Source organism: Pantherophis guttatus, chromosome 5 (assembly GCF_059756535.1).
Source record: "Pantherophis guttatus breed Tessera chromosome 5, ASM5975653v1, whole genome shotgun sequence".
Lineage (NCBI taxonomy): Eukaryota > Metazoa > Chordata > Lepidosauria > Squamata > Colubridae > Pantherophis > Pantherophis guttatus.
The window spans coordinates 44,090,944-44,115,857 of NC_142067.1; the positions used below are offsets into that span (position 1 = coordinate 44,090,944).

The 24,914-nt window shown below is 40.3% G+C and overlaps 1 protein-coding gene across 10 annotated transcripts in view; it reads left to right on the top strand.

The window, feature by feature from the left end:
* Positions 1 to 3,093: 3,093 nt before the first annotated feature.
* Positions 3,094 to 24,914, top strand: part of GBE1 (1,4-alpha-glucan branching enzyme 1) — a 167,197-nt gene continuing 145,376 nt past the window's right edge. For 5 of the 10 annotated variants that reach the window (XM_034420591.3, XM_087895007.1, XM_087895001.1 and 2 more), the window contains exon 1: positions 22,990 to 23,177. Coding sequence is in view for 3 of the 10 variants with exons in the window: in XM_087895001.1 (XP_087751127.1) it covers positions 23,086 to 23,177 (92 nt within the window). In the remaining 7 variants the exon portion in view is untranslated. Of the gene's footprint in view, positions 4,087 to 22,989; positions 23,178 to 24,914 lie in introns of those variants that run through there. The other 5 variants (XR_015734452.1, XM_087895004.1, XM_087895002.1 and 2 more) reach the window with 2 other exon arrangements.

Genomic DNA, 24,914 nt, shown 5'->3' on the forward strand with positions numbered 1-24,914 from the left:
CCTTCGCCTGCGAGCCCGGGTGCCGATCCGCTTGGACTGCGGGAGCCACGGCGGTGCTGGCCGGGCTGGGTCTGGTGCAGCGGGCGGAGATGAAGGAGCAGCCTCGGCGGCAGCAGCAGCAGCAATTACAACCGGAAAAGCCATGGGGAAAGGAGGATGAGGAAGATCTGGCAAGGCGGTGCGAGCACTTCATGGCTCCTCCGGTGAGCGGATTGCGAGAGCTGCGCGACTGGGGCAGAGACATGCGAAGTCGCATGGAGCTTCTCATAATGGAGACGCAGAGCCAGGTGTGCAAGGCGCTGGCCCAGGTCGACCGCAGCGCCGCTTTCACCGTGGACTGCTGGGAAAGAAAGGAAGGTGACCCGAATTCCGGGGTAGAGTGGGGACGCGTTCCTTTCTCGTGGGCCGCGCACTGCCTGGCACCTCTTGTAGGTTGGAACTAATTCGGAGTACAGCTTCCCCTCAATGTTGCCGGCGCTCCCAAAGTGTCATCGGTCAGCGCCAGCAACTCAGATTCGGGTACCCGGCGTATAAGACGACCCCCGACTTTTGAGATGATTTTCCTGGGTTAAAAAGTCGTCTTATACGCCGGAAAATACGGTATATATATTTTCAATGTCATATTTCAATCAAATAAATATTTTGTAGAATGTTAATTAGTGTTTTCTCTGAGCTTGATTTTTTTTCACTACTTTGCACATATTCTTTACTTTTCTACTAACAGGATTATCTATATGCTATGTGTTATCTTCTTTTATTGAATTCAGCAATAAATTAGTTCTACATACTAAGTAAATATCATTTTCACTTCTGGGATATAATTGATACACTATCTACTTAAGAGTAGATTCCTGTTTTCCCTGAGTAATCATCAGTATTATTTCTAGTGGCCTAGAGAGATGTTCCAGATGTTTCATCTATTGCCTTTACAAGTTAATGTAGACTTCTGTTTGTTAGCCTCAACTTTAGGAACTGACTGAAAACAGTTCAAATATTCTTCAACATATTCAGGCCAACACTGGAGGTCTTTAAGAAGAGATTGGCAACCATTTGTTTGAAATGGTATAGTGTTCCTGCTTGAGCATGGGGTTGGACTAGAAGATCTCCAAGATCCTTTCTAACTCTGTTATTCTGTTCTGTTTTTCTGTTATTATTAGAAAACTATTAAATAAATTGTAACAGTTGACATATAATTGTTTAATCCTTAGTAATTATTAGAACTTAGTAATTAACTATATAATTCTGAAAAAGAAAAACATGACCATTAATACTGTTCTAATTATTTCTTTGTTCAGTAACATAGTAATTTATTAGTGTTCCATATCCTATGTCAAACTAACACAACAAAACTGTAATAGAAGTAGACTTCTTGAGAATAATAAAAATGAGCACACAGAAAGGCAATACTTGTTATCAAAGTCTAGCCATTGAACACACAAAATAATCATGAGGAGAAAATTCCAGTGAATACATATTCATTTTTCTCCTTCTTATATACATCACTAGCCGCCTGAAGGATACTTTGACCTTTAGTTTTCATTAAGAGTGTGGCAATTACAAAGAATGAAATAAAAACTCCTCTCCCATGGTGTCCAGGAATCTGACTCCTCTCTAAAGCATCTTACTGTGTGCACTTAATTCTTTAGGAAATTACAAAACTATTGAGTTCTATTGCTTACAAAATGATATGTGAATGACAACTGTATTAAAGTGGGTCTCCAGTCAAAACGGTCTAAAACATTCAGTCAACTATTTATTTGTTTGTTTGTTTATATTTCATATTTCTAAACCACCTATCTTCCTCCAAGAGGGGATCTGAGTTGTGAACAATATAATAAATTATAAGCATACAACTATGCTTACAAACCTTTTGGAATCCTTCATGCTTAATATGATAGTCTTTAGAAGTGGGCAGGAAGGTTGTTGGTATGTCTAGGTGCATGTCTTATAGTTTTAGTCATATTTCATGTGCTTTTGTCTCATTTCATCTAGTATACATATATCAATATATATCTATATATCTATATCTATATCTATATCTATATCTATATCTATATCTATCTATCTATCTATCTATCTATCTATCTATCTATCTATCTATATATCTATCTATCTATATATATATATATCAATAAACAGTATACATATATCAATAATCAGGGGGGTTAGGGAGGAGGGGGAAAAAAGGGGGGGGGAATTTGTATTTGAAAAACTTTTTCAATAAAAAAAATCTATAAATTATTATACTTAAATTATTATATTAATTTTATTATTTATTGTTTACAATTTCTCTATGGTGATATTGTTTTAATTTTTTAACTGTTGTTATATTGTAAATATTTTACTTAGTTTTTAATACCATGTGCAAGCCACTTAGAGTCTCTGCATTGCCTGTACAGGAGAAAAATAGAAAAATAAATAAATACAAGCACAACTTAAATATACCACATTTGAAATATAATCAAGAAATAATATCATAATGAATACCAGGAGTCAACATCATTGGTGCTAACTATGGCACATGGAAAACTGTGACTTGGAATGTAAGATGACTAAACTGTACATAACATGAATTAACATATGAACTGAATGAAATAAAAATAAAGATGCTATATGTTAATGAATGTAAGAACTAGAAGAATGTAACAGAACTGAATAAAGATTGTATGCTGTCATGGAACTGAATGCTACACATATAGATCTGTGAATGCCTGGCACTATACAATGTCAACAGGACCCCTTCCTCAAGAGACTCAACGGGACTGGAAGTCAACTAGACAGCTTATATAAGTGGGCTATCAATTGTAGCAATGTCAAGATGATCTATTGTTCCCAGCACTATTCTGCATATGCTTTAACCTTCTCAATCAGATAATCACAGGGATTGGATATGGATACAAATTCAAGAGTGGAAATACCTCTCTTCTATATGAGGAGTCACCTCCTCATGAGTCACCTCCTTTGCATGAATGACACCAAGCTGTTTGCTAAGAGTGAACAAAACATTAACTTGCTGATCCACTTGGCATGATATACAGTGAGGACATTGTGATATCATTGTGTGGAGGACATTGTGATGTCACTGTGTGGAGATGTGTGGATGGTTGGTAGTCAAGACATAAAAGGTAGTTAACATTGATAACTGTTAGCAGCAGGCCATTTAGCAGACATACAAATCAGTTGCAAGTATCTTGGCATCCTATAGTCAAATGGGAACAATGATGAGGAAGCAAGGAAGACCAGTTTGATCTAGAGATTAAGGCACAAGATTAGGTACCAGGAGACTTTGAGTTCTAGTTTTCCTTAGGCTTGAAATCCAGCTGGGTGACTTTGGGATGACTCACTCTCAGTCCAACCCATCTCACAGGATTGTTGTGGGGAAAATAGGAGAAGTTGTTTTAGGTATACTTGCCACCTTCAGTTATTTATCAAAATAATATGGTTGGATAAAAATAAATAAAAGACAGCAATATCTAAATACCACCAAAAGATAAGCCAAATCCTGAAGAACCAGCTCAATATGCCCTGCCAGTCATCAGAGACTCTGCCAGTAGAGTAATCTGACCAAAGAAGAATATGGAAGCTGTCAATGTAGAAAACCTAGAAGTTCCTCAAATGTATGGAAGTTTCCACCCCAAGTCCAACATCCAGAGACTATACACCAGGTAGAAAGAGAACAGGCTGGATCTAGTAAGTGTCAAAGACACAGTGCTGTACAAAACCAGAACATCCAGGAGTACATCACTATGATGGCATCGAAAGAGAAGCTGCTGAGAAAAATGCCTAACTTGGGAGAGGAAATACCATGGCAAGGCAATATCCTTCAAGGTATGCACCATCAACAGATAGCTAAGATATCTTGGAAATCCTGCCAGTAGCCGGAAAAATCTGGACTAAAAGGTACTAGCCAATCAGCCCAACATCATGATAGTAGGCAAGGAGCAGAAGACAGCAGTGGCAATGGATGTAGCAGTGTCAAGTGGCGTCAACATCAAGAAGAATGAGTAGGAGAAGCTGGAGAAGTACCAGGGCCTGAAAGAGGAGCTGAAGAGGATGTGGAAAGTAAAAATGGTCCCAGACTCCCAGGTATGGTAAGAGCACACAGGGTTGTGACTCCTAAACTGGGAGAGTGGTTCCAACAGATCTCAGGAACAACAACAGCTAAGATACTGCACAGAAACCTCAAACTCCTAGGCCTCAGGTAGAGGACCTGAGATTGGGGAAGACACAGACCACCCATTAGGGTGAAAGGGGGATTTTTATGCATGTATATACATTCGTACATACATGCATCTATGTAGGCATCAAATGGTTGATTTGCTAAATTCTGTTACATTATGCGAGGGTTTATATTTTTATTTCAGCTGAGAAAGTACATCTATTTCTTTGTAAACTCAGATCTGAGTCCTTACATGAAATGAATGCAGTTATTACAGTATATGCCATTGTGTCCTTTCTTTTGGTCAGCAATATCAGGTAGAAGTATTGAAAATGTTGTGATGTTGACACAGAAGCCTTATCACTCTCCTTTGTGTGTCACAGCTTTGCACACCTGCCCAAAAGAGGCGGAGGTTGCAGTAGACAGTTTGTTATAAATATTGGAATAGAGGTAGACATTTGTAATGCTGTAGAGGTTGTTGGTATGTCAAGCTACAATTAATACTATCAGTCTCAAAGCTGTAATCCAATAGGTTTTGGAGAGCCATTTTTCTGAATCTACTGGGCAAATCTACGTAGGAATGTCAATTGCATAGAAATAATTCGTTTCACATTCTGTTTTAAGTAGCATCAATTTGAGCTCCAAGGGGTGGGGGGGATGTGAAAAAATAAAAGGACAATTGCTAGCTAATTTTTTTGTTTAAAAAGAAAACCACTCATGAGTAACCTTATCAAGGGAGTTAAACTGCACCATCTGGAAGCAACTGAAATTATATTTGCTGAAGAAACAAGTTTACACATAATGTTGAAAGACACCTGGTGTTAAATGCTTAATGTATTTGTCATAGGTAATACATTTTGTTATATTTAAAATTGTAGTGGATATGGGGAGAGCTATTCCTCTCCTTCTCCCCACTTCCCCTAAACCCACAGAGAGGTTAATAACAGAACTTGGAACATTTTCCTTCCTTTCTCTCAGGAAAGTAGCTGCTGTTAGGTGGAAGAGGGAGCAAGGTATTGTACTAGTGGCTCGGAAGCTGTCAGGGAATACTGACATTGATGATCACATGACCATTGCAGCATGACAGTGGCACTGAAGCAGTAGTGCCCAGCAGCCCTAAAGTAGCAACAGTTTCCCCAAATTTCATTCCTGTGGGAGTGATGGATCTAGGATTCTGTAGGTTAGCACATTTGAGGTAACTATGTTGATGTATTTTGCCCCACCCGTAATGTAGTGTTTTGCCCAAATGAAGGTTACAATGACCAAACAGACACAGGAGTTTTAGTAGTATATAGATGTTACAGTAACCCAAATAGAATTCTATGCTAAAGACTCCAAGTGTCATATACATGAAGAAGCACAACACAATAGAGACAAATTTTTCTTTAGTATTATCCAGAATATGCTAGATTTAGTAGAACAAGGAAGTAATTCTAGGTTTTGTATTTGTTAAATCACAACATTTAGTTAAAGTGAAGAAAGCCAGTCCATGCTTTGAGTCATCCAGTCATTCTACTGAGTTATGAATCAGACTTGTCCTTAAAGTTGTGATAATACTATCAAGGACTTAAGAGGAGAGCAACTTCTTTACCCTTGTTTGCCATTAGATCTGAAACTGCAGATGGCAACTCACATATTGCAATGAGTTTGGGCAATCATTTAGAAATATTCTCTTGGCATTATGAGTTAGGATCTTAGAAAAGATAATTAAAATTTACAATACTACATCTCAAAAACTGTAATATTAAGTTGTTACATATGTTGGTATGTATTGAGAAAAGCCACTGTGACCTCAACATTAAGGTGAAAAATTAATTTTTAAAGTACACATTTTCTGCATATTCTGGTGCAAGAATAAATGAAGCATACAGTAAGAGCAGATTTTACTTCATTTTACCTCCTGTTGTAGTCCAGGAGAAAAAGTAACAGATGCTTTACTTTTTGATTTAGCTCTTTCTGTATCTCTGCTACAAAATAAATTATTACGGTAAAGGTTTGTCAGATACACTGCCTAGCTTTACGAAAGTAATATATACATGTTAAAATAAGGTGGAACAGGAAGTCTATGAAAGTTTACTCGTAGATTCTTGATGGTTTCAACTCATAAGATTAAATGACTGCTCTCTTGCTTGGAACTCAGGTGGGATTAGTGCCCCAAAAGCCTTCCTCACCCTTTAATTAACTTTTAATATTGGATTTTAATTACATTTGCCTTTTTAAAATTTTAGATACTGTATTTTATGTTTAAATATTTTATTTGTACACTGCCCAGAGACTGTCTATAAAGGAGATGGGAGATTTAAAGTTTGATAGATACATAAATTAAATAAAATAAATATTTTAATTACCAAGACAATATGAGATTTGTCTTGTAAAAATAGACAAGTGAGGAACAATATACAGTGTTACTGCTGTTCCTGTACATTACAAAGCAGATATAAACTGGATGAAACTACAAAATCATTATGCTTTGATCTATTAAAAGAGAAACAACTCCAACTCTGAAGTGAACTCTGTTCAAATATTTACTATATTTATATTTTCAGCTCTGGAATCAAAAGTAAAATTTGAAGCACTGCTATTTAAGTTATTTTTAGCATCCAACCCACTCAAAAAAAATGGATGGAATGCGATAAACATGGAATCCTCTTAGAAGTAGTGAGTTACATGAATTGATTTTCCTGAAGATCACAATGCTATAATGAGAAGGGATTGTGAAAATATTATAGAGAGTTCCTTTTTACATGCTAATGCTTATGTTGTGATTACCATTTCTTCTTCTCTTTTTGACATGGCAGCTTGAGAGGAGTTTAAAATATAGCAGCGTGCAGAATATTATATGAATAAATTTAAAGCAAATGCATTCAGCCCCAACCAAAAGGAATATGCTTTTGATGGCCACACCAGCTGATGGCTGGAATTCCTAACAAAGACTTCAATCTATTTTTGCTTAGTAATGTTTGTCAACAATCAAGCTACAAACTGATTGTTTGGAGAATCAAACTATTTTGGAGTTCAGTCTCCTTGTTAGGGCATAATTTTAACCATATTATTTATACAATTAAATAGTTTGTGCTATTATATGCTATTTAATTTTTTATGGGGGGAGGAAGGAAGGAACCTGGACTTCATTGAAAGTGCTGGAAAAAAAGATTATCTTCTTCAAACAGTAGAATACAATATGTGAAATGGAAAATGTATGCTAAAGGAAATAGTCCTCCAGATCATCCTTGCTCATGTTTTTCACATGAACATATATCTTTTATTTAATAGGGGATGCTGGCAGATGACTTTTAGAATGAGGGAGGGACTCCATAGATCTTATACAGCTGCTGAGTCTGTAGGGTGACATATTTAAGAGAACTAAATCTAGTTCCAGTGAAATGACAAGAAATAAGGAAGGATATGAAAAAAAAAAATTCTAGCTATACCTGAAGAACTCTGCAACTGCAGGTTGGGCTCATTGTATTCAATGCATATGCTCTGCTATTGACTTATGACTCTTCTTCTTGTATTGGAAACATTTATGCCAATCATAAACACTGAAAAGTCATTTTTATCACCAACAGTATGTGTGCAGAAGGGGATTTACGAGCTGATATATTACTCACTACTCTCTACATTGTTTGGACCACTTCTTACTTTTTGGTTTAAAAAAACCACTTTGATAACTCTTTTTTCTAAAATTTAAAATAAGACATTTAGGCTATATTTTCAGCATTATAATTTTGTTGAATCATATTAAAATCTTCATTCATGAAACAATAGACTACTATAGGGAATCACAACCATACTGGATTCAATTCTGATTCATTAATAAAAACACTGTCCTTGTTTAACTGTACAGTGATCCATTTCTGAGCCACATACATATATATACTTTATAAATGCCTACATTATGCAACATGTATTAGTCAGTGCTGGTGTTAGATTGGCGCAGGGAAAGAATACGCGAGCAGCGAGTGGTCCATTCAGCACTTTATTTAGCGGGAAAAGGAACAGCTGGCTGTGCTGCTGGGCTTGCCTTATAAAGGGAGCCGGCAGGCAAGCCGGCCAGTGACAGATCTTCAAATCTCTCGCCGGTGGACTAGCCAATCCTGCGGGGATGCCCACATAAGGACATAACACCCCTCCCCTCCTAGTTCTTAGTCTGTCTCTCCATTTGCCACGTACGTAACGTAGTCGCCTCCCCGTCCTATCTGACCTGCGCAGATCACTTCTTGCTTCGCTGTTGACCCGTGCAGACGAGGCTCTTGTCTCTCCCGGTTCCCACCTTGGAACCATCTGAAACTCGGCCGTCGAGTGTGCGGGCTCCGGCCCAGCACCTCCGGCTGGGTTCTCGGAACTCCCTGGCGGCCCCGGGGAATGATGCCTCAGCCTCTGCAACTCGCCACTGATCAGGTCTGGATGCCCAGAACCCGGTAAGTTGATGGTTCTTTTCCTCTCGGCCGGAGGCTGGTTTCCGGTGCTAGAGGCGTCCGCCGTCGTCCAGGTCCTTGGTCTCGGTTGTCGCTGCGGCTGTTGTGGTTGTTGTTGGGGGTCCCCACGTTCCAGTGGTGGTAGTTGGCCTGCTCCACCGGTGTGGAGCAGTCCAACCTTGCCGGGGCCTCCCTTGTCTGGGTGTTGTAGGCCTACCTCGTCGGGGTGTGGTAGGTCTTCCTGGACTGGGTGTTGTAGGCCCACCTCGTCGGGGTGGCACAAGCCTACCTCATCTGGTTGTGGCAAGCCTACCTCATCGGGGTGGTGCAGGCCTACCTCAACAGATTGGTATTGGCCGCTTCTGTCACTTTCCCTCCACCTTTTCCGGAGCTGGTCGACATGGTGTTTGATGATCTGCCTGTCTCCCAGCTCCACTTGGTATGACCTCGGGCCCGTTGTTTGGCTGATTACTCCCTTCAGCCACTTCGGAGGCTCACGGAAGTTGAGAGCGTAGACCAGGTCTCACTTGGTGAAGGTGCGCGGCGGCTGGGTTGTGCTTGCTGGTTCTTGGGGGTTGTACTGGGGGTGTAGCCGGTCCAGTGGTGCCCTCAGCTTCCTTCCCATGAGTAGCTCGGCTGGACTTCTGTGTGTGGTAGCGTGCGGGGTGATATACTGTGTGAAGAGGAATTTATTGATCCTCTCCTGCCAATCCCCAGTGCCCATCTTGGTGAGAGCTTCTTTGGTGAGCCTCACCATCCTCTCAACTTGTCCATTTCCAGATGGTCTGTATGGGGCAATGAGGGCATGGCAGATTCCCAACTCGGTCAGGAATGATTCCATCAGCTTGGCGGTGAGCTGTGGCCCGTTGTCCGACACCAGGACATCCGGAATGCCATGGGTGGTGAAGAGTCTGCGCAGGGCCCAGATGGTTGCCTCGGTGGTGATGGTGGGCCTTTGGATGACCTCCAGCCACTTGGAGAAGGCATCCACCACGATGAGGAGGTATTTGCCTGCCATAGGCCCCATAAAGTCGATGTGGATGTGGGACCAGGGGGCACTAGGCGTCTCCCATTCTGTGGGCTGGGCTTGTGGTGGTGCTGGTCTGACCTCCTGGCACGGGGTGCATCTGGTAACCCATTGTTCAATGTCCTTGTCCAGGGAGGGCCACCAGACGTAGCTTCTGGCCAGCGCCTTCATCTTTATGATGCCTGGGTGCCCAATGTGAAGGCTCTCCAGGGTCCCCTTTTGAGGTGTTCGTGGTATCACTACTCTGTTGCCCCAGAGCAGGCAGCCCTTCATGGTTGAAAGTTCTTGTTGCTTTCTTAAGAAGGGGCTGAACTCCTCGCCCACCTTTTCTGTTGGCCAACCCCTCAGGACCCAGGATATGACTTGCCTGAGGGTCTTTTCCTTCTTCGTGTGGGCTGCTACGTCTGTGGAAGATACTGGGCACTGCAGGTCTCCGTTGATGTGGAAAAGGCCGAGGGTGGGTGCGGGGTTTTCCACAGGCTCCTGCGTTGGGCACCTACTGAGGGCATCTGTGTTGCTGATGGCTTTGCCAGATCTGTGTGTGAGGGTGTATGAATTCCCAGCAAAGAAGATGGCCCAGGGCGTCATCCTGGGCGACATGTGTGTCGGTGTTTGTTTGTCGCCTGCAAAGAGTCTGAGGAGGGGCTTATGGTCCGTAACGATTTTGAATGCCCTCCTGTAGAGGTATTCGTGGAAGCGCTTGATGCCCGCCACAATGGCCAAGGCTTCCTTATCCAGCTGGCTGTAGTTGCGCTCAGCTGCCGCCAGAGTCTTAAAGAAAAAGGCGATGGGGGCTTCTGTGTTGTTGGGCAGTCGGTGGCTGAGGACAGCCCCGACCCCATATGGAGACACATCGCAGGTCAATATCAGCGGAAGCATTTCATGATATTGTATCAGTACACTGTCCGACGACAGGAGCCCCTTGATGTTCTTGAATGCGGTTTCCTCGGCTCTGCCCCACTTCCAAGGGGCCGCTTTTCCCAGAAGGCGATGGAGTGGCTCAGCAATCGTGGCTTTCTGTTTAAGGAAAACGCTATAGAAATTTAGCAATCCTAAGAAAGCCTGAAGCTCTGGCTTGTTTTGGGGGGCCGGAGCTTCATGAATTGCCTTGATTTTAGATTTGGTGGGGCGTATGCCAGTGCTATCTATTAAGTAGCCCAGGAACTCGACCTCCTGGACCCCAATGATGCACTTGTCTCTCCTCACATGCAGGCCCTTCTCTTGAAACCGCTTCAGGGTGAGCCTAAGCCATTCCAAGAGTTGAGCTCTGGAGGTGCCGGAGATTAGTACATCATCAAAGTACGGCACCACCCCCGGAATGCCTTGGAGGAGGCGCTCCATCATTGATTGGAAAATGCCAGGGGCTGCACTGACTCCAAATTGGAGGCGGTTGCATTTAAATGCGCACCAGTGGGTGATAATAGTCTGAGCCTCCGCAGTTTTTTGCTCGACTGGCAGTTACTGGTAAGCCTGGGCCAGGTCCAGTTTCGCAAATATGGTCCCACTCCCGAGTGAATGCAACAGATGTTGCAACACTAGAACTGGGTATGCACTCTGCTGTAATGCCCAGTTAATGGTGCATTTATAGTCGGCGCAGATGCGCACAGACCCATCATGCTTCAGTGGGGGTTCTCCCAAGCAGCATGATCGATCTGTTCCAGTATGCCTTGGGCAATCAGCTTATCCAACTGAGCGTCTACCTTAGGCCGAAGTGCAAATGGAACCCTGCGAGGCTTAAGCCGAATCGGAGTGACTGAGGTGTCTAAATTGAAAGAGATGGGTTTCCCCAAAAATTTACCTAAGCTGCTATCGAAGACGTCCTTGAACTCTCCGAGGAGCTTGTTGAGTTCATCCTGCCGAATCTGATGAATTCCTCTGATTGAGAGCCCTAGAGGCTCGAACCACTCCACTCCCAGAGGGTCGGGCAGCTGTCCTTGACGATGGTGATGGGTAGGTCGTCCTTGAATCCATGGTAGCTGATGCTCAGTGAAGCTCTCCCCAGGACCCCAATGGGGTTTCCACTGAAATCGACGAGACTTGCGCGTAGCGGCTGCAGTTGGCTCTTTGAAATTCGCGGTTTCAACTTTTTGAGCTGCTGCCAGCCCATAATGGAGTAGATTGAGCCTGAATCTACTTCCATTGCACATGGATTCCCTTCCGCATGCACCGTCACGATGAACTTTGTGGCATTGTGGTCATCGGTGTGGGCAATGGTGGTTTGGTGGACTGCTCTGCTTCACGGGTACCTGTCTCCCTCATGCCTTGGTTGGTAGGACCGTCTGGATGTCCTCTGGTGATCGCGGTTTTCCGGCTTGGCTTTCTCCCGGACTGGTTCTGGGGCTCTGCAGGCCTCCGCAATGTGGCCTTTTCGCTGGCAATGGCGGCAGGTCGCATCTCTCCACCGGCATCTGGCTCTCACGTGGTCGCTGTTGCAGCTGGCACAGCTCTCTCCTCAACTGCCATTTTGTGTGGTCTCGTGTCTGGGTGGTCTGGAGACCTTATGGACTGCCATTTCCTCATCCGATTCGGATCCCGTGGTGGATTCCTCGGATGAGGTCTGGAGAGCTTTTTTAATTCTGTGGACTGCCTTGGCTTTCCGCATCACTGCCGCTGCCACCTCTGATGTTTCTGCGGCTGTGGCCTCTTCGATTATGTCTTTTAGCGAGACCTTTCTCCTGCTCAGCAACTTTCTCTGCAGGGAGATGTCCCGCATCCCAAAGACAGTGCGATCTCGGATGGTGTTGTCCACGTGGTCGAACTCGCAGTTGGCAGCCAACTTCCGTAGTGCTGCCACGAAGTCCTTTATGGATTCGCCCTCCTGCTGAATCCGTTGGCTGAAGGTGAATCTGTTCGCCATCGGTGTGCCAGTTGGGGCGTAGTGTTCCTGGAGAACGTCTTGGAGGTCACTCCACGCCATGGCCTCGATGTCCTGGGGTGCCACGAGGTCGATGGCCATCTCCAGGACTGCCGATCCGCAATGTGCCAGGAACAAGGCTCGTTTGCGGTTGTCCTCCAGGTCTTCATAGCTGTTGCCGGTCAGGAATTGGCAGAACCTAATCATATAGGCTTTCCACTTCTCCTGATCGGGGTTTAATGGTGCCAGCGAGATTTGTGGCGCTGCCATGGTTCTAGTGCTATCAACTCTAAGTGACTCCAGCTCAGTGACTTGCTCTGTTGAGTCGCTGGGTGGCGATTGTGCCATGAGGTTCTTCGCTGTGGTTTTTGAAATCCTTCGTCGCCAGTGTAAGATTGGCGCAGGGAAAGAATACCAGAGCAGCGAGTGGTCCGTTCAGCACTTTATTTAGCGGGAAAAGGAACAGCCAGCTGTGCTGCCAGGCTCACCTTATAAAGGGAGCCGGCAGGCAAGCCGGCCAATGACAGATCTTCAAATCTCCCGCTGGTGGACTAGCCAATTTTCTCTCTCATATATTCTATGTTTTTTTGTTCTTAGGATATTTGTTAATTTCTTTGAAACAGTTTGAAATGGCTTGAACTGTCACAAATATAAGTACTCATTCTTCCCCCTCCCCTGCTTTTATTGAACACTTTAAAGAAAACAAATACAAAGAAATATAAGAAAAAACATGAAAAAGTGTAAAATATAATAGAGATACATCACTGATTTTAAAATGTCATAGAGATTATAGTATTCTAAAATACACTTCTCTGCTGCTCTCAGATACCAATCCTCCTATAACATATATGTGGCTATGTTTGTACAGTAGTACTTAAAATATATCAAAAAATTAGCAACAAATTCGCTTTAATGAACATCTAGCCTGTTAATGTAGACTGTTTTGTATGGATAGATTTAGTTTATATTTTTTTAAAATCCCAATATATTGCTTTATAAAATTATTTTTAGTTTTTAAAGTTTTTTAAGCTTTTTATGCAATTTTAATTCTTTGATTTTTTTTGTTTATATTTTTTTCTGTCCCACTCTCCTTATGCTGATCTTTGATTATAATAAATCTTTATTATAATAAAGATTGATTCATTGAAAGGTCTGTGATAAGGAATCAAAACAGTAATAAAATTTAGGACCATTTTATAATGCCTTGCTAAGATCAGACTTGAAATATTTCATCTAGTTTTGGTCACCACAATATAAAAAAGATGTTGAGGCTCTAGAAATAGTGCAGAGAAGAGCAACAAAGATGATTAGAGAATGGGAGGCTAAAACATATGAAGAATGGTTGCAGGAATTGGATATGTCTAGTTTAATGAAAACTAGGATGATAGCAGTATTCCAATATCTGTCACAAAGAAGACGGTGTCAATCTATTTTCCAAAGCACCTGAAGGCAAGGACAAGAAGAAAACTAATCAAGGAGAGAAGCAACCTAGAACTAAGGTTTCTGACAAAACATAATCATTGGAACGAGTTGCATTCAGAAGTTGTGGGTGCTCCATTACTGGAGGTTTTTGAGAAGAGATTGGACAATTGGACAATCATTTGTCTGAAATGGTATAGGTTTTCCTACCTGAGCAGGGGTTTGGACCCTCCCAGAGTTGGGAGGGACCTTCAAGGTCCCTCCCAACTCTGTTATTCTATTCTGTTAGGAGCAGTTACTTAATATTCTATAAACATGCATTTATAGAGGAACTTGGGTAAAGGCCAACCAAGTGTGAAACTAATAATCTCACAACTTCTGTTTTTGGAACATTTTTCTTCTAAAAAGGTAGCTTGGTAGTTACTTCAAAGCATCAACATCCCAAATATAACTGTCAAAAAGTCAATTCTCAAAGACATAGGTCATTGATTATTCCAGAAGCTTGACAATACCAAAAAGCAGAGTTCATACAAGGTCTAAAAGATATCCAGCTTGTAAATTACTGCTCAGCTGCTTGCCTAGGGCCAGTAGCAGTTGGCCCCAAGTGAATATTTAGGTGTAAAAGTGTGCAGTACATCAGAAACTGAGCTAGTGAACTACTGCCATCGGCTACATGCAGAACAGAAAGAGTAAGAGAAGAAAACAATGATTTTGAAAGGCTGAAGCATTTGTTTTCAATCTGTTTCCTTTTGCTGCTTTTGGTGGAAAGGTGTGCATTGGAAATAGGCAACCAAAAATAACAAAAAAGAATAAACTGCGAAAGATTCTCCTTTGTCACCAAAGAAGAATAAAATCAGAGGTATAGAGAGTACATACATATATCTCAATGCTCAGTGAGAAATTGTGGAGAAATTAAATCTTAATAAAAACTAGGTACCATGAAAGAGATTCCAAAATATGTTGTTATTGTGGTGTCTTTTTGAGTTCAAATAACAATGATGCAGCAGTTTTTCCATGCAAAATATTGACTAGTACACTATTTTTTATTATTTTTAATTGGATACACAAAAGATAGTGGTTTCTCCACAGCAGCTCTTATGTGATATTTTATAGATTTCTGCTTAAATTGCTTCAAATTTGCCACACTTCTTATAAAAAAAGGAATTTTAGTAAAACTAATTCCAAATGGTGATGTATGACATTCTACCTTCATTTCTACATAAATTATTATTGTTGACAATACTAATTTCCTGGGAGCCTCATCAAATAATACATGGTAAACTGATTCTTTAATAGAGGCCCTTTTGGTTTGTGGTCTTATCTGTGAAGTAATTTTATCTTGTGAAGAGTATGTCATTTCTATACCAATGCTAGAAGGAGAGAGGGAGAGGGAGAGGGGGAGGGGGAGAGGGAAGGAGGGAGAACAGAGGGTTGGGAGGAGAGGTTTCTGCATAAGGAGCTGTGCCTTTAAAAACTTTTTTTTACATTAATTTGTTGGAAAACTAGCATTTTCTCTCCTTAAAATGTAGTTTAATAATACACTGACTCAATCAGTAAATGTAATTATTAAGCAATAGGTATGCAATGTAAATAAAATACATAAAATAATGAACTGTGCATATCTAGCTGGATTGGGTTTCCTTTCTCATTCTAGACTTGTTCTGGAAGGCAAATATATGTCTATCCTGTTCTTTGAAAGATAATACGGTCTGAAGTACAATTCTTATTCAAATGAAAAAGTGTCAAAGTAAGTAGAACAGTATGGGAAAGATTGATTCTATCTGAAATATGATGCATGAAATATAAGTAATGGGAAGATTAAAAGTAAGCATCTGGAATATGCAAGGAATTAATTATCTGTTTAAAAAGAGACCAGAATATCTAATATTCTTTTACAAGGAACAACTCCCTTGAAGCAGCCTGAAATAGAGTTTTCTTCTTCCATATTTCCACCAGCTACAATTTTAATCACTATGAAACTCAATTTCCATCTAGCTGAAATGAAAATTGGATCCGGCAAAAAAAAAAAAAGTGCTATGGTGCGAGTATTGATAGATTCATAAGCTTTTGTTCCACTTAATATCCTTTTTAGCAAGTTATTTGCAGTACTAAGCCATCAAATACAACAATAGAAACAAAGAATTCTGAGGTAACCTTAACGATCAACAAAGTTATGATGGCATAAATTTGTAGGCCAAACCCATTTCAGCACTGGCTTGGTGATTAATGCAATACCTAAGCAAATGTATTTTTAATATACAGAAAACAAACATGAGAGATTATACTAAATGAGATAAAGTGAGATAGAAGCAGGGATATCATAGTACCATGCAAAACTTACCTTAATGCAATATCTAAACAAAAGAATATGAAATTCAGTATGTAAAATTTAAGGATATTAGGCATGGCTAGTGCATTTAAAAGTTAATTTTCTTTACTTTTATTATGTTTATTATAGATTTGTGTTTATACTATTTGTTTCACTATGACTGTTATATATGTGGTATGATAGTTCTTCAGATTTGAAGATAATAGGATTTGGGATAGTGTTAGGGTTTTCCACAGTGGCTTTGTAGCACTTGCATGGTTGACCTTGAGGTCTCATCCCAGAATCCAGTATACTATAGAGAAATTGATGAGGCATATGGCAGCCATTCATTTTGATGACATGTTCTACCCATCTTATCTGTGCTCTGCATATTCTAAGACCTCTAGACTGAAGACATGATCTTGCCAATGAATGTCGGGTGGAATGGGGAGCACACATGTGAAATTTCTCCAGTTGTTTGATGTGCCTTTGGGATAAAGTCCATGACTCACACCCATATAAGAAGGGATAACCATAGGTCTGAATACTTTTAGCTTGTGGAGATATAGATGTTGTGTAGAATGAGCACTTTAGTACAAAGCCACCCTAGTGCCTGGCTGGCTTTGTTGATCCTGGAGTAAATTCCTTTGTCCAAAGACCTATTGCTCAAGATGATGCTTCCCAAGTATTTGAAGCTGTTTACATTTGTCAGTTGAGTGTCATTGAATTGAATACTTTATCTGGACAGCTGTGATCAGACACACTAGAAATTTGGAAAAACTGTCCCTGTGTTTAGTTTTTTTGACATACAATGCCCTATAGTGCCATCTCAAAGGAAGGAGCTGAAACAATGATTTTTGGCTCTATGGGCTTGGTATTTGGCATAGGCTGGTACTTCAGTTTTTGTCAGACTGAAGAGTATAGCAGCTATTGAGACTTTGTTCAGCATCAATTCTAGATTGCTGTCTTTGTGTGCCAGGAGTACAATCATCACTAAAAAGTAGAAAAAGTCAAAGGGACAGTTGTCTAATTGGTACCTGATACACACTCAGCCAGACCCTGGATAGTTGTTACAACATCCCAATGAAGAATAGATTGAATAGGACTGGGGAAAGCACACAACCCTATTTTATCCCATTGGAAATGGCAAATGCAGCTGATGCATCTTCATTATAAAGAACCTGTCATTTCACTGTGGAATATTTGAATCAGCTTCAGGAATCCTTCAAGCATCAATAATGTCTCAGGATAGTCTAGAGAACCACTCTGATTACAGTGTCAAATGCTTTCATCAGGTAAAAAGCAGAGTTAAGAGGCTTGTTCTGCTCAATTCAATGGACTTGCCTTTTTTTTTTTTTTAATTGATTTATATGCCGCCCTTCTCCAGAGACTCAGGGCGGCTTACAATGCGTTAAGCAATAGCCTTCATACTTTTGTATATTTATACAAAGTCAGCTTATTGCCCCCACAAACTGGGTCCTCAATTTACCTACCTTAGAAAGGATGGAAGGCTGAGTCAACCTTGAGCCTGGTGAGATTCGAACTTACAGTAATTGCAGGCAGCTCGTGTTAATCACAATGCTATCAGTCTGCTGAGCCACCAGGCCCGTAGTTGTGCCTTATGACACATATCATATATTTACAGTGTTTATACTATATTAATATTTACATTATTGATTTTATAATAACTATTAATTACCAAATCAGTTCTTGTCTAGAAACTATTAAAGAGCACATATTACTATAAATTTTGAGTGATATACTTCCAGGATATCTAAACATTCAGCTGTGTGTTGGTTTAGAAACTGCTGCTGTTGATTTATAAACTGTCTTTCTTATGTATATCAAACACTTATAATGAATCTGTCTACTGCTGAAGCTATCTCAGAATAAAAAAAGAGAAGAGACATAAATGCCAGAAGTTCTGCTTTACCAAAAGAGTTGCAGAGAACAGAGGAAATACAAACATTTGCTTCAGGAGTGGGTGATTCTGTTATCAAGGCACTACTATAAACCCTAAATTGGACAAGAAGGGAAGACAAGAAATACACTATCTAATAGAGTTATCTAGAGACTATGACTATGTGCACAGAACATGTCAAAGTCTAATGCTAATCTTGAGGTAACAATAAACCTATTGGTTTAAAATAGGGCAACATAGTACGTTAGAGTAAAATGTGTTTTGCTAATTGATTTTAATTAGCTAAAATAAGTGATGTTTAGCTTCAATATAATTGTGGCTGACCAAAACACACACACACACACTTAAAAGTTTGTGAACCTAGTGTTGTGGCCCCGCCCTCCGAGCCTATCTCATCGGAGGAAGAAGGCTCCGAACATGAAGAAGAGGAGTCGGCCAGGCCTCCCATTCCAGGCCCCTCCCCTCTGGCACTGCCTCAAGTGCTGGCCGAGGAAGAGGAGATTAGCTAGGAGCCAGGTGTCTCTGATGAGAGCGAGGGAGGTGATCTGTCGTTCCTGGATCCACGCCAACGAAGGTGTGATAAACGGTTGCAGCAGTTAAGGAGGCGTGCCAGGGATTATAACTGAGTCACTGGACCACACCCCAGAGACTATATAAGAGAGTGTGGTGGCCATTTAAGACACTGTGACGAACAAAAACTAACTCTGGCTAGTCACTTGAACAACGCGTAAATCTGCCGAAGGTTCCTTGTTTTGAACTGGACTATTTGCAATTTGTATATATTTTTCTGTTTATCTGATGAAGTAAAGCCCTTAGCAGTCGATGCTCGTATAGCTGCCAAGTTTTAGATAACAACCTGTGTGCGTGCCAAGTGCTTTCTTAACCCTCGGCTGGCTGTGTTTGTGTGTGTGTGGAGACAGGGACAGAACACCTATTTGAATTTTCAGTATTTGTGCATAAATATGATTTAAAATATCTGTTTTCCAACAAGGAAGTCAGTGGTGTGAGGATTTTTTCCCCCTTCTTCTTTGAAGTGAAAGTGACTCAGTGTGATCTATGCTGGATTTTTATTCTAAGGATTTTGTACTTTACTAGTTTTCCTAAAAGAACTCTGTTGCTTCATTTTACTTTTGTACATATCCTTGCTTTTCATTTTTTTAAATGAAATTAAAAAAAAAATTTATTTATTGAAACATTTATTTTCTTTATCCTCAAAAGGGAATAGTTTACACATTTGGCTGTGAAAACTTGATGAGAACAAAGCAATACTAAATTAATGACTTTAAATAATATATATATTATATATATATTATAATACCTCCAAAAGAGATATAAAAAAGAGATGGGACTCAGATTATTTAAACGTTAAAGCCTTTTTGGAAACTTTTGAAAAAATGGATGGCAACTTACAAGTTTTAAATGAAAACTAGGATAAAATATTTGATGAATTTGTAACAGTTGTAAATCAACCTGACGAAGACATCCAGATACACATATCAGTAGTTAAATCAGCCATGCAACTGTAGGTAGGATTGGAGGTTGGTTTATTGTTAACATATATCAGGGGTGTCAAACTCAATTTTATTGAGGGCCGCATCAGGTTTGTGTTTGACCTTAAGGAGCCAGGTTGGGCATGGCCAGCATGACATCACTTGTGTTGGGGGGTAGCTGTGGTGACCAAAGCGCTCTGCCAGTGAAAATGGGCTCCCGAGCTCCATTTTTGGCTGTGATGGCCTCCTGCAACTCTCTGCCAGCAAAAACAGAGCTCAGGAAGGCCATGCACGGCCCTTGTGAGCTGGCAAAGGCACCGTGGGCCGGTCCTTCACTATTTCCAGAGTAGCCCCACAGGCCAAGGGTCCTATGGGCCAAATCCGCCCCCCCGGGCCTTGAGTTTGACATATATAAAAGAGAAGTTTTGTTTGAAAATTAAAGATTTGTTAGGGGAGGCTAAAAGAGGCATTAATGAACTTGACCTTCTCAGAAAAATAGATGGAGTTTGCATAATAGAGACATCATATGCAGCTAGAGGACAGCTGTCAACATACATTGGGTCTTAATTTGTGGGAAGATTTGTTGAACAAGTATTATGGAAATATTCTCAATGGAGACCTCTCTTTTTTTGGATAGTGAGAAGGAGTTGTCTGGAAAGATTCCACTCATAGTTTTAAAGAAATGTAAATACGATATATTGAGGGTTGTTTTTATTACTAAGAATCAATTGATTATATTTGATCCTGGACAGACCAGAGACAATGACTGTACTAGTTTATGAGAGAATAGAAGCCACTAGTGGACTATCTGTGAGTTAAATACAATATCAGATTGTGGTCTAGCTTTGTTGTTGGGACTACCTGTTAACTGTTTTTTTTTTTTTAAATAGCAGATAGATGGAAGGTCAAACTGGTTGATCAGTTTCTTGATCTTATATTTGAACCTTGGAAATAGATACACACACACCTCTGGACCAGAACCAATTGCCTTTATCAATAGTACTGTACATTCTCCATTATACCAGCAAATTCCACTGGAAAATGTCAGGGTATCTGTTTGTGAACTTAAATTCAAGAGAAAATAGGACATGTAGGAAGAGAATGACCCAAAACAGAGTAATACAGTGGAAGGGACCTTGGAGGTTTTATAGTCCAACCCCCTGCTCAAACAGGATACCCTATAACATTTCATACAAATTGTTGTCCAATCTCTTTTTAAAAACCTCCAGTGTTAAAGCACCCACAAATTCTGGAGGCTAGTTGTTCCACTGATTGTTTTAACTATCAGGAAATTTTTCCTTAGTTTTAGGTGGGTCCTCTCCCTGATTAGTTTCCATCCATTTCTTCATAGTTGATAGTTCCATCCATTGCTTCCTATGACCAAAGAGTGGTTAAAGTAGAATGATTGTTGGCTGAGCAGAGACAAAAATAGCCAGGGAAACAGTCTCTTGTCAGTCAACAGGAATGCTAATTTACCACTATCTTAACAGGTACTTTAGGAGCAGAGGACACAGCAGAACAAGGAAACAACAACCAATGATTTAAATAGTCAGCCATCAACATTCCAATTAACAACTAAAAGTTACACAACCTCCCCCCACTCCTAAATACCATACACAGAACAGCCCAGTGTTCTGAGGATGGGCTTCAGCATAAGTTTGAAAGCTTGGAAAACAAAATCTCTGGTCCTGGTGACCGACTCAGATTGGATCCTGCAAAGTGGAATAAAGTTAAAGTTTTGGAATGACCAAGTCAGAGTCATGACTTTAATCCTATAGAAATGTTGTGGAATGATATGACACAGGCAGTTCATATGAGGAAGCCTATCATTATCCTTGAGTTGAAGCTCCTTCTGTAAGAAGAAATGGACTAAAATTCCTCCAAGTCAGTGTGCAGGACAGTTATCAGAAATTTTTAGTTGCAGTTATTGTTGTTCAAGAGCAGGAACACCAGTTATTGAAAGCAAAAATTCACATACTTTTGACACACACATATAGTAGGATCCATATAATTAACAATGTTGTGGTTGACTTTAGAACAAAGGCATAATTAAATGGTTTGCTAATATCACCTCTCCATCCCCAAACTATACTGGAAATATATACCATAAAGACAATATTTTTATTTTGGAACTAATTTTATGAAGGTCATTCATTATGTTTTTTGATCAATAGCAAATACCCTCTCTCACTTGGAACTTGGCTGTATCTCCCCTGCAATTTTGCCATATTAAATTCTAGCTAAAACAATTATTCTAGCTCCTTGGCCCAGCTTATTCTCTTGAATAATTTTCTGGCACCCTTGAAAATGTGCTATAAATGATAATAGAAATAATGTACTTGTATTGTGCTTTTCACTATATTTAATCTAATTATTTTATTTTTGTGAAATTTGCATAAAGTAATGATTACGGTAGTTGCAATTAACTTTTGATTTTTCTGGGAATATATTAGATTATATTTATGATACCAGTTTATCTGATGTCATAAGGCACTTTAGAAATTAACAATAGTTAAAACTCTTTAAACTTTCATTATTTTTTAACAGTATAACCAACTGTTTTACTGAATTTAGGAAATGCCTCTGCCATTATAGAATGTGGAAAAACAAATGAGTTGCATTGGTTATAATTATAACAGTAATAAATCTATCTCCACGTTAAAGTTTTGATTACATTGTACTGCATACAAGTTAAATTTAAAACAGACACAATCATACTCTCCAAAAACATCCTACAGAAATAAATGAAGTTTACGTGTACTAAACAGTGTTTTTCATCCGCCTCTATAAGGCTTTAAGTAACACAACAAAGACTTTAACATTCCCTAACTATTCTCACATTATCCAAACTGCATTCTCTGCAGTTTGCCACTCTGGCTCACAATTGTCAAAACATTTAAGAACGCCGATGCCCTTTCGTGGGCAGCAGCTTCAACCCCACCCCCAGACTGCGTTTGCGCACTTCCTAGCGAACCTCACATCCCGACCCGGTAATCCAGAACGCTTTCTTCAAACCCTCCCGCAGCACTTCTCGTTCCGGGATCTCAACACGTGACTGATAAGAGATCCTCTCCATGCAATGTTGCTTTGATGAAGCGCCTGGGCTATTAGACCGCCGGCTCTTTAAGCGTGAAAGACTGCAGAGTCTCAGGCGAGCCGGCTCTTGGCGCAGCGAGAAGTCAACGTGAGTCCATACGTGGGGACGAGACTTCAGAGCTGCAGATCTGTACGCGCCAATTGCCGCATCATCCTAGCGACGTCGCAGGGGGCGGTCGATTACCCGGAACGGCCCTGTCCTGCCTTCCCCTTTTTTTAAGCGAATGATTGAATGGAGAGCATCTGTTTAGCTCCACTAGAAAAGAGGGAGGAGTGGGGCTCTGCCAGCCCACTTCTTTGGCTTAGCCTATCTTAGTCTTGGTCCAAAGCGGGGTGGGCAGGGGGACGCTTCCAGATGACCTCTTTTAATCAAGTGCCACTACAGTTGCAAAAATGGCCGTGCTAAGTTCGTTTCCGACTGAACTGGAGCGACTGCTGGAGAAAGATCCCTACTTGACTCCTTTTGAGCAAGACTTCCAGCGCAGGTAACTTAACCACCTGGGTCCCTTGGTGGTTCTGCTGGAGTTCTGCTCTCCATTCCCACGATCCTTTCTAACACTCCCCCCCCCTTTCACATTGTGAAACTTTTCCGTTCTCTGTCTATTGGTAGAGAGTAACAAACAGTAGATTACCATACCCTGAAAGTTGTTACATCTCTGTGGTTACATAGTAAATTCCAGCTCTATTTTTTAAATTAGGGGACTGCTTATTTGCAACCTAGTTGTGTGCATGCTACCAGAATTGATAACTTTTTAGTTCCATCTATATAATGTTTGTAAGTTATTGCAATTAAGCTAAATAATATTTCCTTAATAGAGGGTGGGCAGTTGCACATGTGCTGGAAATAGGTTGTGTTAGTCACTTGTGGAATAATGTGTTTTGACTCCTGGCTCCCTGGCAATATTAGAAGAAAACAGCACAAAACAAAGCTAGTTGTATTACAGTGTACCGTTCAAGGACCAATAGGAGAATATTTAAATTTTCAGGTGAGAACAAAATAAGACCAAAGATATATTATCAAGGGGTATATTGAGGTACTCTGTGCCCTATACATAGTTGTCTATTATTTAACCTTACTTTTAGGGTAAGTAATAGTATACAGAAACCAGAAAATGAATAACCAAGCATAAACCAACAAAATAAGAGATGTGAAAGATGAAAAAATGTTAACATAGCTTAAACTGCCTTACCAGTGCTGTTCAATATCCCTTGCTATACTTTTCTGCCCTTACAAATCATTGTTATTAAGATACACATTCATTGCTTCATAGCTTGCCTTTTCTTTAAGTTTTTCATTTCAAGATTTTGCCAACACTACTCCAAATAGTTTTACTATAAATTCAAACTTTTTTTTTCATATATTTTATAATTCAGTCCTTATATGATCAAACCACTTAGCTTATTTTCATATAATGAAATTGGCCAAACCTATCCTAATTTCCACTTCTTTCAATAAACAAACATCCTAACAGACCATGTGCATCTCACCACAGTATTAGACTGCTGTGAGAATAAAAGTATAGATTATTGTACTTAGTTGTACCTATACCACATGCACACACTGTCAGTAAAGACTGATGAGTTTTGGCCCCTTTTGGCTAGTATACCATAAGCACATCCATAGTGCAGTTTCATCTCAAACATGCTGACAGTATTATGTGCATTGTAGGTTGTCTACTCTAGAGATTACTTTTCAAACCAACTAATTGTTAGTATTCCACTAACTGTTAGGAATGTGTAGTTTGCTGACCGACTCTTGAGTATTGTGTTTGTATTATTTAACAAACAGTTTTAAGAACTCAGAGCTATATCAGTTCAATTGGCCTAAGATCTAGTGCTTCTGGTTCAGAAACTCAATATCCTACTAATAAACATGAATCTTTACTGGGGTTACAATTTAAAATAGCCAAATATATTGTGGTCACTTATTAGATATGCTAGGAATTATAGCTAATCTTTATCTGGAGTATGATTCCCAAATTAAACTTCAGATACATAACTAAAAATTTAGAAAGTGAGGGAAGCTGCTAATTTGATAAACATGTTAGACATGCAGTACATTGTTGAATGAATCGTGGATATTTCAGATAACCCAATTTTCTGAAATTAAATCACAAGCTAGATTGGGTTTGATTAATATAATGATGACTAGCTAAGTTGTAAATTGATGTAGGACATGGGTGTCAAACTCGTGGCATCACATTGCTGTCACATGACATTTT